The 12,292-nt window shown below is 35.2% G+C and overlaps 1 protein-coding gene across 1 annotated transcript; it reads left to right on the forward strand.

The window, feature by feature from the left end:
* Positions 1-3,983: 3,983 nt before the first annotated feature.
* LOC104537436 (insulin-like growth factor I) lies at positions 3,984-8,780 on the forward strand (the record flags this gene model as incomplete). The annotated part of the gene is made up of 2 exons (XM_010180330.1): positions 3,984-4,292; positions 8,624-8,780. Coding segments are annotated over exons 1-2 (220 nt in total), but the record flags the coding sequence as incomplete, so codon positions are not given.
* Between the last annotated feature and the right edge of the window lie 3,512 nt (positions 8,781-12,292).

Here is a 12,292-nt window from a genome sequence, read left to right on the forward strand (position 1 = left end):
AAAGAATAGTAACATTGTAAATAACTTTATATCTCATCCAAAAGCAAGCAAGATGATTTATGAAGCAAATAAAAAGAGACCGCTCCAAACCAAAAGAGCTTAAGCTGGAGGCTAAGCAAAGGAGAATAAGGAAAATATATACTCAGATCATGCTGAAATTCAATGAAAATTGTTGTCCTCTCCACTTTAAAATCTCTTCACAAATGGTTCACAAAAATAGTAAATGACAGAAGACAGAGTATCTCTATTTATGAAGAAGGCAAAGGTAATACTCAGGCCAAAGGCTGCACTTATAAGAATCCCAGCTCAGCATGCCAAAAGAAGGCCTTATGGTAGGGTTCAGTTACCTGCAGGTGCTGAAGGCCATTTGAGATACCCTAAAGCATGTAAGAAATCTATATGAGGTCAACAGATAGGACAGAGACTTATTGGAAAGAAGTATCACTCTGTAGTGAAAGCTGGAGACATGAAGGCTATCCCACAGCACTAAAAAAGACAGTAGATGCCTAGATTTAGGCAAATTATTGCCATTAATATCTAAGACATGATTGGGACCTCAAAAAAGAAAGGACACAAAAACTACAGTACCCATTGGCCCAGTGAACTGAATTCAGTAACCAGTCAGTGAGCTAAGGGAAGACTGATAAGACCTCAATCCTTCAAGAGGCTCTTCTGCTTTTTGGGGGGAGGTGGAGAGGACAGGGGACACATTACCTATGAGCATTCAATATAGCTCAGTCATCTGCTCACATTGCATGAATCTTTCTGCATCTATGTATGCACTGTGCAAGATGAATGTCCTTAAAACAACTTAATAAAAGACAATCTTGTCTCTGTTATCTTCATATAATGAAGAACAGTTGTTGACCAGCTACTGTGTTTATTATCTTCTTCCATCCTGTCTTCCACCATGCTCTCAGCCATATCACCCTCTCAGGTGATACCTATTACTCTCAGGTGATATCTATTATAGTGGTTTCTATCATGGTTCCAGGAAACTTGTAATCTCAGTATAAGAAAAGAAACAACCATTCCAGATAACAAATAACTACATACACATAACCAATGACCCAATATAGAAGAATGCAAGAAGATGGCATATTGGTTGCCTTACTATAGTTTAGATTTTTTCAGGTATTGTGGCAATGTTGCTATCTTTTAAGGAAGGATGTAAAGAGGGATAATATATTAATAGGAATAATTGATTATTTGTAGTTTTGCTGTCTTCTATAAAATGGAGCTCACCCTGGAAAACTGGCACATAAGCTCTACAGCAGTAAGAGCATGTTAATGACATCATAGGAGTGCTGAAGTGCAAAAAGTGAGGATCAGAACATATAAATTCCTAAATATCTGATTTTCTATCTCACACATTTTATTCATCTTTATGGCTATCATATCATTGTAGGTTATACTTAGGAAGCCAAAGATATATATGCTATTGCCTTTTAATGTAGAATAGCTCTACACATTCCAATTAAATTATTTTTTTTCTGACCTGAGTGTTTTGATGACCACCAAACATTTTGTAGTTTACAGGAGCATTTTATTCAAGTGAGTGTGTTTAACTGTATAAGCACTCAATCATGAAGTAGTAATCACAGTACTTTATTCTAAATGGTTTATAAAGTAAAAGCTATTATGTTTAACAAGGGAGAAGTGAACAAATCTCTCTTAGTTTGCTATACTGACTAGAATATTATCACCAGCATAGAAGCTATATTTTAGGAAAGTAGTGATCCCCAGATCAATGTGTCCTGAGGAATGTTTAATATTCTAGAAAAAAATGGAATTACTTGTTAGTGAGAAAAAGCACTGCACTAACAATAATCTAAAAGCTGCTACTGAAAACTTCTCTTGAATCTATTCTGGTTTACTGCCTTTTCACAATACCAGTTTAAACCGAGAACTAAAAGAAAGAAGTGAAGCACATCAGAAACTTTGGCTGGTTGGGTGGAATGAGAATAGGAGTTCAGAATGGCTCCATGGAAAGAAACAGAATTTGCAGTTGTGGAGACATACCACAGTTCTCTGGCTACCCTGAAAAACAAAAGTTGCATCTTCTACTGCATGCTGTTCACATGACCAAAAGGGGGCTGGTGAAACCTAGAAGAAAGCAAGCAGTGAGAAGCAAAACAAGGGTTTGAATATCAGGCACTGGGGAAGTGATGAATGAGTAGATTCCTTCTGTTATTTAAGAAGAAAAAGACAGAAGTGTGCGCACCCATCTGTAGTACTGTAAAAGTCAAAAGTAAATAATACCAGAGCTTTGATAATTTGTCTCCTCACATTCTTCTATTAGGCTGGTGAAATAAGTGATACATGTGCTACGAGTTGCAGCAGGCTATGACAAGCTATGTGTAGAACGGTACCACTATTCAATGACCTCCAAAAAGCAGAGGAAAGAATAAACCAGACCAGAACATTAAAATACACATTTGTATTGCACGTAGTATATTAGAATACTTGAAATACTGGTATTACTTGAAGTAAACAAACTTAGCTCAAAGCCTGCTATTATTCTGCCATTATGCTACATTAGAAGAAATCCCTTCCAAAGATTAATCAGCTTAGCTTAACCATACACCATTTAAAACTGCACAGAGCAGAGTATTAGCCATTCACAGAGGATACAAATAACTCAGTGTGTCCTTTTTGCCTGGCAAACACCATATAGTTCAAGGTGGATCTGAAAACTGAGAATGTACCTGAACCAACATTATCTCAATTGTTATTTTCAATAATAAAGTACAGCTAGCACCTCAGCATGCAACCTTCACTTGAGTGGAAGCGGACTGGGACAAAATGCAATGTTCTGAAACCGTTTTTCTGGAAATCATGCACTGTTTGTGACAGGTATTTGGTCTCTGGAGCTACAGTCTTGTTTAAACCTCTACTTTTAAATGCCATCTTCCAAAACCAAAGGGTAACAAGCACAAATTGTATCTATAAAACAGCATCAAAACTTTATTCTCAATAGCTAAGTATTGAAATGCAAGCATACATTATAAATAGAAAAACAGCTGGCTTGGAGCACACTGCAAGCCACTAACACAGTTGAGGGATTTGAATGACATCATAACCCGTGAGAGCATGTTGCTGGCCAGCTGGTGTTATTTATAATATACTCATAATTGAGGAAAAATAAAAAGGCAAAAGTTAGGTATTGCAGAATGAACAAAGTTAAATTCTCTCCTTCCCTGTGTCATTTAAATTGTTATCAAGAGAAATTATGAAGATCACTACAAAAAAGGGGGAAAACCACCTTATAATTACAGCAGTACATTTAGGATAAATGTCAAGGAAGTCCTTGAAACTGGGCTACTTGTGTTACTATATTCATAGTGCTGTAAATTCTAGGAAATGAAATTACTTATCCTGTGTGGTGGCTAAAAGATCACAAAGATATTTTACTCTATTTACAAGTAGTGCTCAACAATTATGTTCTTTTTAGCAAATTACAAACAGCTACTTTAGGGTTAATAGCACAGAGATTTGGAGGTTTTAATTGTTGCTCAGCAGATAGGCGTGCCAAGTTTAATAACGTAAAGATCCGTTAAGAAAAAAGTAGATAACCGACTGCCTGTCTTTCTATACTATATAAATAAAATACCTGTGCCTGTATGCATATCTAAAATGTGTGCATATACACAAAGGTATGCCTATATACAATCAAAACCTTTAAGTATATAAGTTTTTATATATTTGAAATGCAGACACACACACAAACAAATACTAATACACACATAGCTATCTGAAAATTAACCAGAATATATTTTCTTATTTTTCATGGCAGCACAAGCTTTTTTGTCTGCTAACCCCTCAGTCACTAACTCACATTCTTTTAAAGGGAAAAAAATATGCTTCTGTGCTCTAGTTTTAAAATGCAAAGGTATGATGTTATTTGTCACCATGCCCAAAAAAGTCCTTACTCGGTAACTTTGCCAGAAGAGGGAGAGAGAGAGAAGGCAAATGCTCCCCCAGCTGTTTCCTGTCTACAGTGTCTGTGTAATGTAGATAAATGTGAGGATTTTCTCTAAATCCCTCTTCTGTTTGCTAAATCTCACTGTCACTGCTAAAATCAGAGCAGATAGAGCCTGCGCAATGGAATAAAGTCCTCAATATTGAAATGTGACATTGCTCTCAACATCTCACATCTCTCTGGATTTCTTTTTTCTCATCATTACTGCTAACAAATTCATTTCCAGACTTTGCACTTTTAAGAAGCAATGGAAAAAATCAACAGTCTTTCAACACAATTAGTTAAGTGCTGCTTTTGTGATTTCTTGAAGGTAAATCTTTATTACTATTTCAAATCATTTTTTAGTTTTATTTTACTGTGTATTGTCTGTTTCTGGCTTGAAGACTATTATGCACTTTTCAATAATAGTATTTTAGAACTGAGAATTATTTATAAATTGCTGAACATGCAATTTTATGTGATCTGGAAAATGGCTGTATGTAATAGTTGCAATTACATAGATAAATGTAAGGGTAAACTATTGCAGATACATGTCTTAAATTTCACTTCAGAGAACTTTACAATATTTCAGTTATGTCATTATTAAAGTGTCCAATTACACCATTGTCTGTATTGTTAATTAATGCTTCTGAAAAGATGAACTTTTAGCTATTTTCTGCAGGTGCAGGGATTTATCACAAAAAGGTATTATTCACATGTTAAGTTTCTGCAGTTTTATTATACACTATTACAGATAAAATGTTCGTGTTTTCACAGGGAAACTTTTAAGGCATGTTGTCACTGCAGCAATTTTCTGGCAGCACTGTAGCATTTACTTGATTTTTGCTTTCATAAATATAAAGTAAATGTAAAGTTCAGTTTGTTTTCTACATTAGAAACCAGCTGCAACTCTTGCTGACCTTGCATATTTGTATAGCTTAAGCAATTGTACATAAAGAAAATGGAAATTCCCCTACATGTTCATCTCCAAGTTTTCCCTTGTAGGGAGGGCTGTTTCAGGAAAGTTTGCATGTGAAGCTTCATGTTATGACCCTGCAATTTCTACACATTAATATAAACTGTCTTTAAGTAAATTTGGCTTCAGAAGGTGCATTGACCTCTGTTTCTGTCAATTGGCCCTAGTTCAGCTTTCCATTATGAGCAAATTTATATCCTTCAAGAACTTTTTTTCTTTAATATTTTGCAAGGACACTTATGCAGTTGACAGATTTATCCTCTTTTAATTGTTTAGGGCCTGTTTTTTTTAAAAAAACTACACTTAAAGCAAACATCTGATTCCTTAATGTGATTCAAAAGAACAGGTCTGTAATTGCAATGAATGAAACCATTCTCTCAATGTATAAAAGGGCATGCCTTCCAATATTATTGAAAGATGAAGATGATTTTTTTAAAGTATTGAGCAAAGCACTAAGAGACATAGAAGTAATCTGCCAGTTCCTTAGCTGATGTATCCTGCCAAGCTTCCCTGGAATCTAGGGAACATATTGATTTAGTTTAGGAGGTAGCCCAGATGCTTTAATCAAAGTTAACAGTATTTAAACCTTGATCCATTCTAGAGTATATATGCTTTATTTATATAATAATTACTAGTGAATACTGTTATTATATACTAACTACATACTTCTAGTATGGCTTGGTTATCAAGTCCAACCTCTGTGTAGCAAAATGTAATTTTGAATATAACTTTTGGGTTTTTTACTATAGCATATACTATCCATAAAAATGTTGTCCCCTTCAAGATATTTATAATTATTTTAGATGTTCATATATATTATTAAAATGACCAAGCATGTGAAGAATTCATATGCACAACTTGTGGCAACTGACAGTGTGTTAGATGAAGAGGACTTACACAGAAGAACTAAGAAGCAAAAGAAATGTAGAGTGTTCATGTATGACATTCCTCTGTGGTGCCACTCTTCTGGACTATTAAAAGAGGAATGCAGCAAAAGTTGGTTATTTTACTGAAAAAAGAGGAAATTCCAGCTGTGAAAATATGGTCAGTCATTCTATGCAACTAAAAGAAGTGCTTAACCAGGCTCATCCTGAACCTGTATTCAATTTCCAAACGTAATCAGATGCTTCAATAAACCCCACCCACATGCTAATACGTTTTCTTTTAAACTCTCAACTTTCTAGTCAAATTTGGGACACTGCAAGCACCCTGTCTGTTTGTAAAGAACCTGAGGCAATATTGGATTACAACTTTGTATTTTCCTAAGACTATTCCCCTCAGACATAAACGGGACTTTGATTTTATCAACATATTGAATCAACTACTGTTACTTTTAATTAAAATGGAGTAACGTTGAAGTTCTAAACTCTGTTTTGGAATTAGTTTTGATGAAACAGCACTTAATTTAACAAATAATTGATTGAGCCCTGGAAACATGTGAGTCTGTTTTCCTTTCCCCAAAGTTTTTACTTGTCTGAAAGTTCTTGAATGTTTTTAAATTTGGAGATAAAGTTAGAAATTCTCTGTGGTTTGTACTGTGCAGCCTTTTTGGCTCCCACTAAAGGAAAAACAGTAGATAATCTGTTTTGTTGTAGTTCAGTGCTGATATTTATCTGAAAATGCAACCCAGCTGAAAAGTCTTGAAAAATACAAAATTGTTAAATGTCTAAGATTTATGTTTTTTTCTGGCCCAAATGTTATACAAGAACAAATTGTTAAATACATAATGTTCTTGTATTTGTAATGTCTTTCAGCCTTCTGAGGCGGTGTGCTGAACAGCTTCCTGCTTTACCTCCTCAGAACTGGAAACCATCTTAAACTGCAGGTGCATCACATTTATCTTAGGAAATCAAAAATATGGCAAGAGAAAAAAAATTATGCTGTTAAGATATGAAATAATTACAGGAAATAATGCCTCATGTTGTTATCATTCATTTATAACCTGATCTTCTTCCATCTGCCATTGAAGTCATGTCCATGCATTAAAGCTTGTTGTTTTTTGCATGACAAAGTTGGCTAAAGACTTTGTGAATGGGAAAATAATTATTCTTTCTTTTTATGATATATCATGGGATTTAGATTTGTTCATTATTTTCACAGTGGAAATATCAGGAAAAAAAGGGGGATAAATTTTGACTTATTTATAGATTCATCTCTTATTCAGCTTGGAATTAAGTTGAAATAGGGAACTCATCCAGCAAGGTGCTAAGATCACTTGCCAAGAAAACAAGAATTCTTAAAGATTATTGAGTACAGAAGGCTCAATACCCCACTGGATCAGATCCCATATGAGCAGACAATAGACAATTCCATCGATTTTTCAAAAGTCCAGTGAGAAAGTAAGATTAAATGGTCCCTGAAACCCTGAAAGAAACTTTAGGGAAGATTAATCATTTTACTTGAATTATTTCGCACTAGTCCACTAACACAAAGTAGTTTTAAACCACGGTTAACTGCATGTGCAAAAAAGATTTGTAACTTCTTACCTGACTGCAATACTAATGTTAACCTTGAAAGAGAGTGAAATTAAATGCACATTTACACCTTTGGAAACTAGCATTTTTGGCAAGTGATGTAAATGAGTTCAGCATATGCATTAAGAACATTCTTCACTGTCCTGCTACTAAATATAAATAGCTTTTCCTACTATTTAAAAAATAATGCTGTATTCTTGACATGTTGGCTAAGATCTTTGGTTGATATAAATTAATATAAAAGGAAGTGGATAAATGTAATGGTACAAATTTACACCCACTGAGGATTGGCCTTTCTTCAATCCAGGAAATCCAATCAGTCCAGGAAAAAGATAGTCTGTAACCAAACGTAAATGAAAAAAGTATTACCACCTCTGTGTATTCCTTATAGTCAAACCTGACTAAGAGGACATAACGGAGGTCAATGAAAGTATAGCTCCTTGTAAGAATACAAATCCTTAACATTCTGACTACTGCTCCTCTTAATTTCTTGAATGCTTCCAAATGTTAACTTGCTAGTAACAGAAGACTGTAAGAGTCATTGAATGTTGTCCCCTACTATGGAAGATCCTACATCAACTTTTCTGTAATTTTCACAAGCTCTGCCTTGAAACTTCTTGTGTTTTGTCCTGGTATTTCCCATTTTAAGGTCACTGGAAAACCATGAAGCACTAATTATGAACCCGTTTCCTACTGGGCCAAATTTCCTTCCATTCAGTTTGCAGCCACTTATACTTGTACCAGTGCTGCTCTTTAATTTAAATAGCTCTTTGTCATATGCCACCTCCATCTCCCACAGTACATTGGCAGGCAACTGTCATATTTCCTCTTAGCCTGGTTTCAGACAAAACAATTCAAGGCTGTCTAGTCTTTCTTACTCTTATTACTCTGGACTTCCTTTTGTCTGTCTATTGCACTCTTCCATATCCTCCTTTTGCAGGAGCAACCATAAATCATAGTTACTACAAGGTTCTCTAACTACATGTGAATGTAAACCAAAAATATTCACATGAGGAAGTAATCAGTTTACAAAATACAAGGACTGGAATATGTAGACAGTTGCAAAATTACGGTGAGGCATTTCCTGATACGGCATTTATTGTCTAACAAATTATAGTACTTATGCATTCTCAACTCACAAGGGTGCAGGAGTCATTTTCATTAGGAAAGTTTTCATTGGAAATTTTGACACTGCTTTTGCTTCCTTGGCAGGTGAAGATGCACACTGTGTCCTCCATTCATTTCTTCTACCTTGGCCTGTGTTTGCTTACCTTAACCAGTTCGGCTGCTGCTGGCCCAGAAACACTCTGTGGTGCTGAGCTGGTTGATGCTCTTCAGTTCGTGTGTGGAGACAGAGGCTTTTACTTCAGTAAGTTAACCCTTTCTTTCATTCAACTGCTAAACTTTTCCATATAATCCATTGGATTTTGCAACTGCTCTAAGCAAGCTTAGAAATGATCAAACCAGGCTGCTGAGTATGACTAGTATCCTCTGTCTTGGAGATGCCAAAATCTTCAGTGCCCATGAAGTCTCAGGAAAGGATAAAGCTGTGCCTGTGTTCAGCATCTCCAAATTTCTGATAAATTTTCCTTTTCAAACATGTTATTGTTTTAAATCACTTTCCAGCTGCTGCTATTTCACCTGTATATTACTGCTTTCTGTTGACCTGACACTGAAATTAAATGAATGAGAGTACATAATAGACCCAAGATATTAATGAGGCAGAACTGCATGTACCTGTTATGTCAGACTACTTGTAAAGAGTTCAAGTACACATTGTATCATATTAAAAACACACTAAGCTTCAACATCTGGTTTGAAAAAAATAAAAGCTGAAGGGCATCAAGCAGAAAGTTACCACATCCAGCTATCCACAGGCTTTGTCAGTAAAAATACAGGTGAAGGAAAACTCATGCATGGTGAGATAACCAATGGTAAGATTAACACCAGTAAAGACAAAAGATAAAATTAAGTGTCGATGTATTAGTACTCAAATAACTTTTTGGAGCAAGACCTACACTTTAGAAATGAGTATCACAAGATATTCCCTTTGCTGTGTTCTAGATTGTGCAAAGCTGAAGTCATTAGATAAGTAACTATTTTATCTCAGTATCTTCTTACAAGTGCTGTCGAGACCAAGAAATATACAACTTGTAAATAATAGAAATCTATTTCTAATTTTCAACTATTTGCTACTCAAATAACATAAAGTTAATGAATTTTTCATCTAGGAGTATATTAATTCTGAATTCATTAATTAATACATTTATTCAAAACATGCAAGAATTTGTGCTTTTAGAGCCTCTGCTGCTAGTGTTTACTTTTAGTAATAATAATATGTTCTTGTCTGAAGCTACTGCTCCTTAAGGCCTCAGTTACCTTTTCAAACAAGAATCTAACCAAGAAAAGAAAATATGAGGTGGTTAGGCTATAAAGACAAGAAATTAACTGAAGGGGTGTTTTTCTATGTACTTTTATATTCTTTGTGACGTCTCTTTCTTTACTTTTATAATCTTCATTCTATCCTAATAATTCTTGCCTTCTAAGCCATCATTTCTGTTTTTCTGATCTTACTCACTCCATTCCTATTAATTTCTATTCATGGAGTTATTGCTTTCAATGTTTTTCGTCTTGCTTGCAATAAAAATAGAATTACAGAAATCCAGATTCTATTCTGTGATTTACAGAAAATCCTGATTTCCTCAACATACAAGTTGCAGACATTTTCACTATCATCTTTGCACTTTTTATTAAAGTCTACCTTGGAAACTGGGAGCTTTAGTTTCATATAAGCAAATAAATTCACTAAAGAACCCTTTTCTGTATTTAACATTTTAGCTATTGTCAATGAGCATCTATTCCAGGATGGTGTTTACCTTGGTATTTTGGTGCTAAACACAATATTAAAAATACTGGAATCTCTCATAAAGGAAATTACATTTTTCTACCGACTCTCTATATGCTCATTGGGAACACCAAAATCTCTTAGATTTATCAGCAGCTGAGTTACACTTACAGAGCTATTTGGGTGCCCTACAAATCCCTTCTCTTTGTGGCTGGAAGGAATGTAAAGGAAGACTTTCTTCTCCCCATCCTGTTTCTTCACCAGAGAACAATGAGACAGTATACCACTTCCTTAGAATAGCATAGCTTTTTTTTTTACTGTGCATGTATCTTGAGCATTTTCCCAGCCATTCCTCTCCCTGCAAAGTGTCTGCAGCTTGTTCAGAGAATTGTCACACTTGCTTACCACAGGAGTGGCTGTTGCTGTCAAACAATCAGACTCACTATTATGTGTTCTCTTCATGTTACTCAAGGTAAGAGGACATGTGAAATGCTAATCATCAGCAATAACTCTTTTTGTTTTCAATCTCAGTTATTCTAAGGTTGTACAATCTGTTTCAAATCCCTACATTCCCTAAGCTAGATCATCCTTGCTTTAAAATAACAAGATGGGTTTCCAAAGTTTTAAAGAACTTTACCCCTGCAATCTTGAGTTTTATCTGCTGTCAGTAAAGACTTTCTAATTTTCTTCACTGTTTTCTTACAGTCTGAGTTTTCACTTGAAATAATGTAACAATTGACACCATAAAAGTCTGCCTTCTTTTGTGTGGAAGGTTGTGAAAAGTTTTGTTGATGAATGACCACCATCTTTTATGAAAGTCTTGCATTGTTGTAATCAACAGACTGCAATTGCAACAGCCAACAGGAATTTTATGAAGTTGATACGTGGCCCTTGGATGCTGAGTAATGTGTGTCCTCTACCTGACTACTTCTGATTCACGAGACAGATATTTAATTTGTTTTAGCCTTCTCCCTCTTATCTGTCAGTGTTTAATCTAAAATATGGAACTATAGAAAAGTAAGCCCAGTAACACTAGTAAAACAACTTGATATCTTCATATCAAGTGTACTACATAATGCAGCATAATATTGGAAGTTAAAAATGTTGCTACATTTCTTGGGACTTTCTAAGAATGCCACATCATTTGCAGAAAGAAAAATCCAGTGAACTTTTTTCTTTTATTGTGAAGAGGATGTAAATTTAAATTGCATTTTAAACCTTCTATTCTCATACTCTTCATATAAAATATAATCAATGGTAATGTTTGCCTTATACTTGCACAGGAAATAGCTGTGAGGGAAGGTTTTTCTTCCATCATTTTGTATTTCACTAGAGACTCCAAATATAAAGAATACCTTTTGGCTTAGATGGAACTTCTGGTTCAGATTCAAGGTCAAAGCTTCTGATTATTCCTTGGGAGCTGTGGGTGGAAATGAAGATAGAAATAATTGAGTTACTTTCTGCTGAAACTCTGTACACCTCAGCCACAAGGCTATGTTTATGGCTAGGACTGGTAGAGAAAAATTTCCTTTATATACTTTGCCCAACTCCCTAGCTGTAATACAAAATTCTTTACAGCTTCTTAAGAGATGCCTCAGCTCCTTATCACACACAAAGAAAAGTATTGACTTCAAAAGGAAGTCAAATGTGGTTTCTACCACTCCATTTCTTCATGAGGTAGACTGGCAAGGAGCATTTCATAGAGGTTTTTTCAGGGGACAACACTACACAAATCAAAAATAGAACATTTGCTTTTTCTCTTAGTCACATGAAACCTCAGCCAGTACTGGCTGCTTCTTGGACAGCTTTTTCTCTCCCATGATTCACCAGTGAAGAGCTGTTTGTTGCCACCTTTTATCTAGCAACACCTCTCTAGCAGAACTTCTGTAACTCAAGTTCCTGTGTGCTAGCTGAAGTTAGGAGAAGCCAACAAAAAGCCTGGTCACAGCTGCAAAAGTGGCTACACTTAGACACAGATCTTCTCAATTAGTGTTTATCTAGTCTCAAAAACTTTGGATACAACAGTTATGAAGCAA

The sequence above is a fragment of the Mesitornis unicolor genome, unplaced genomic scaffold (genome assembly GCF_000695765.1).
Source record: "Mesitornis unicolor isolate BGI_N332 unplaced genomic scaffold, ASM69576v1 scaffold1683, whole genome shotgun sequence".
In the NCBI taxonomy this organism is placed as follows: Eukaryota; Metazoa; Chordata; class Aves; order Mesitornithiformes; family Mesitornithidae; genus Mesitornis; species Mesitornis unicolor.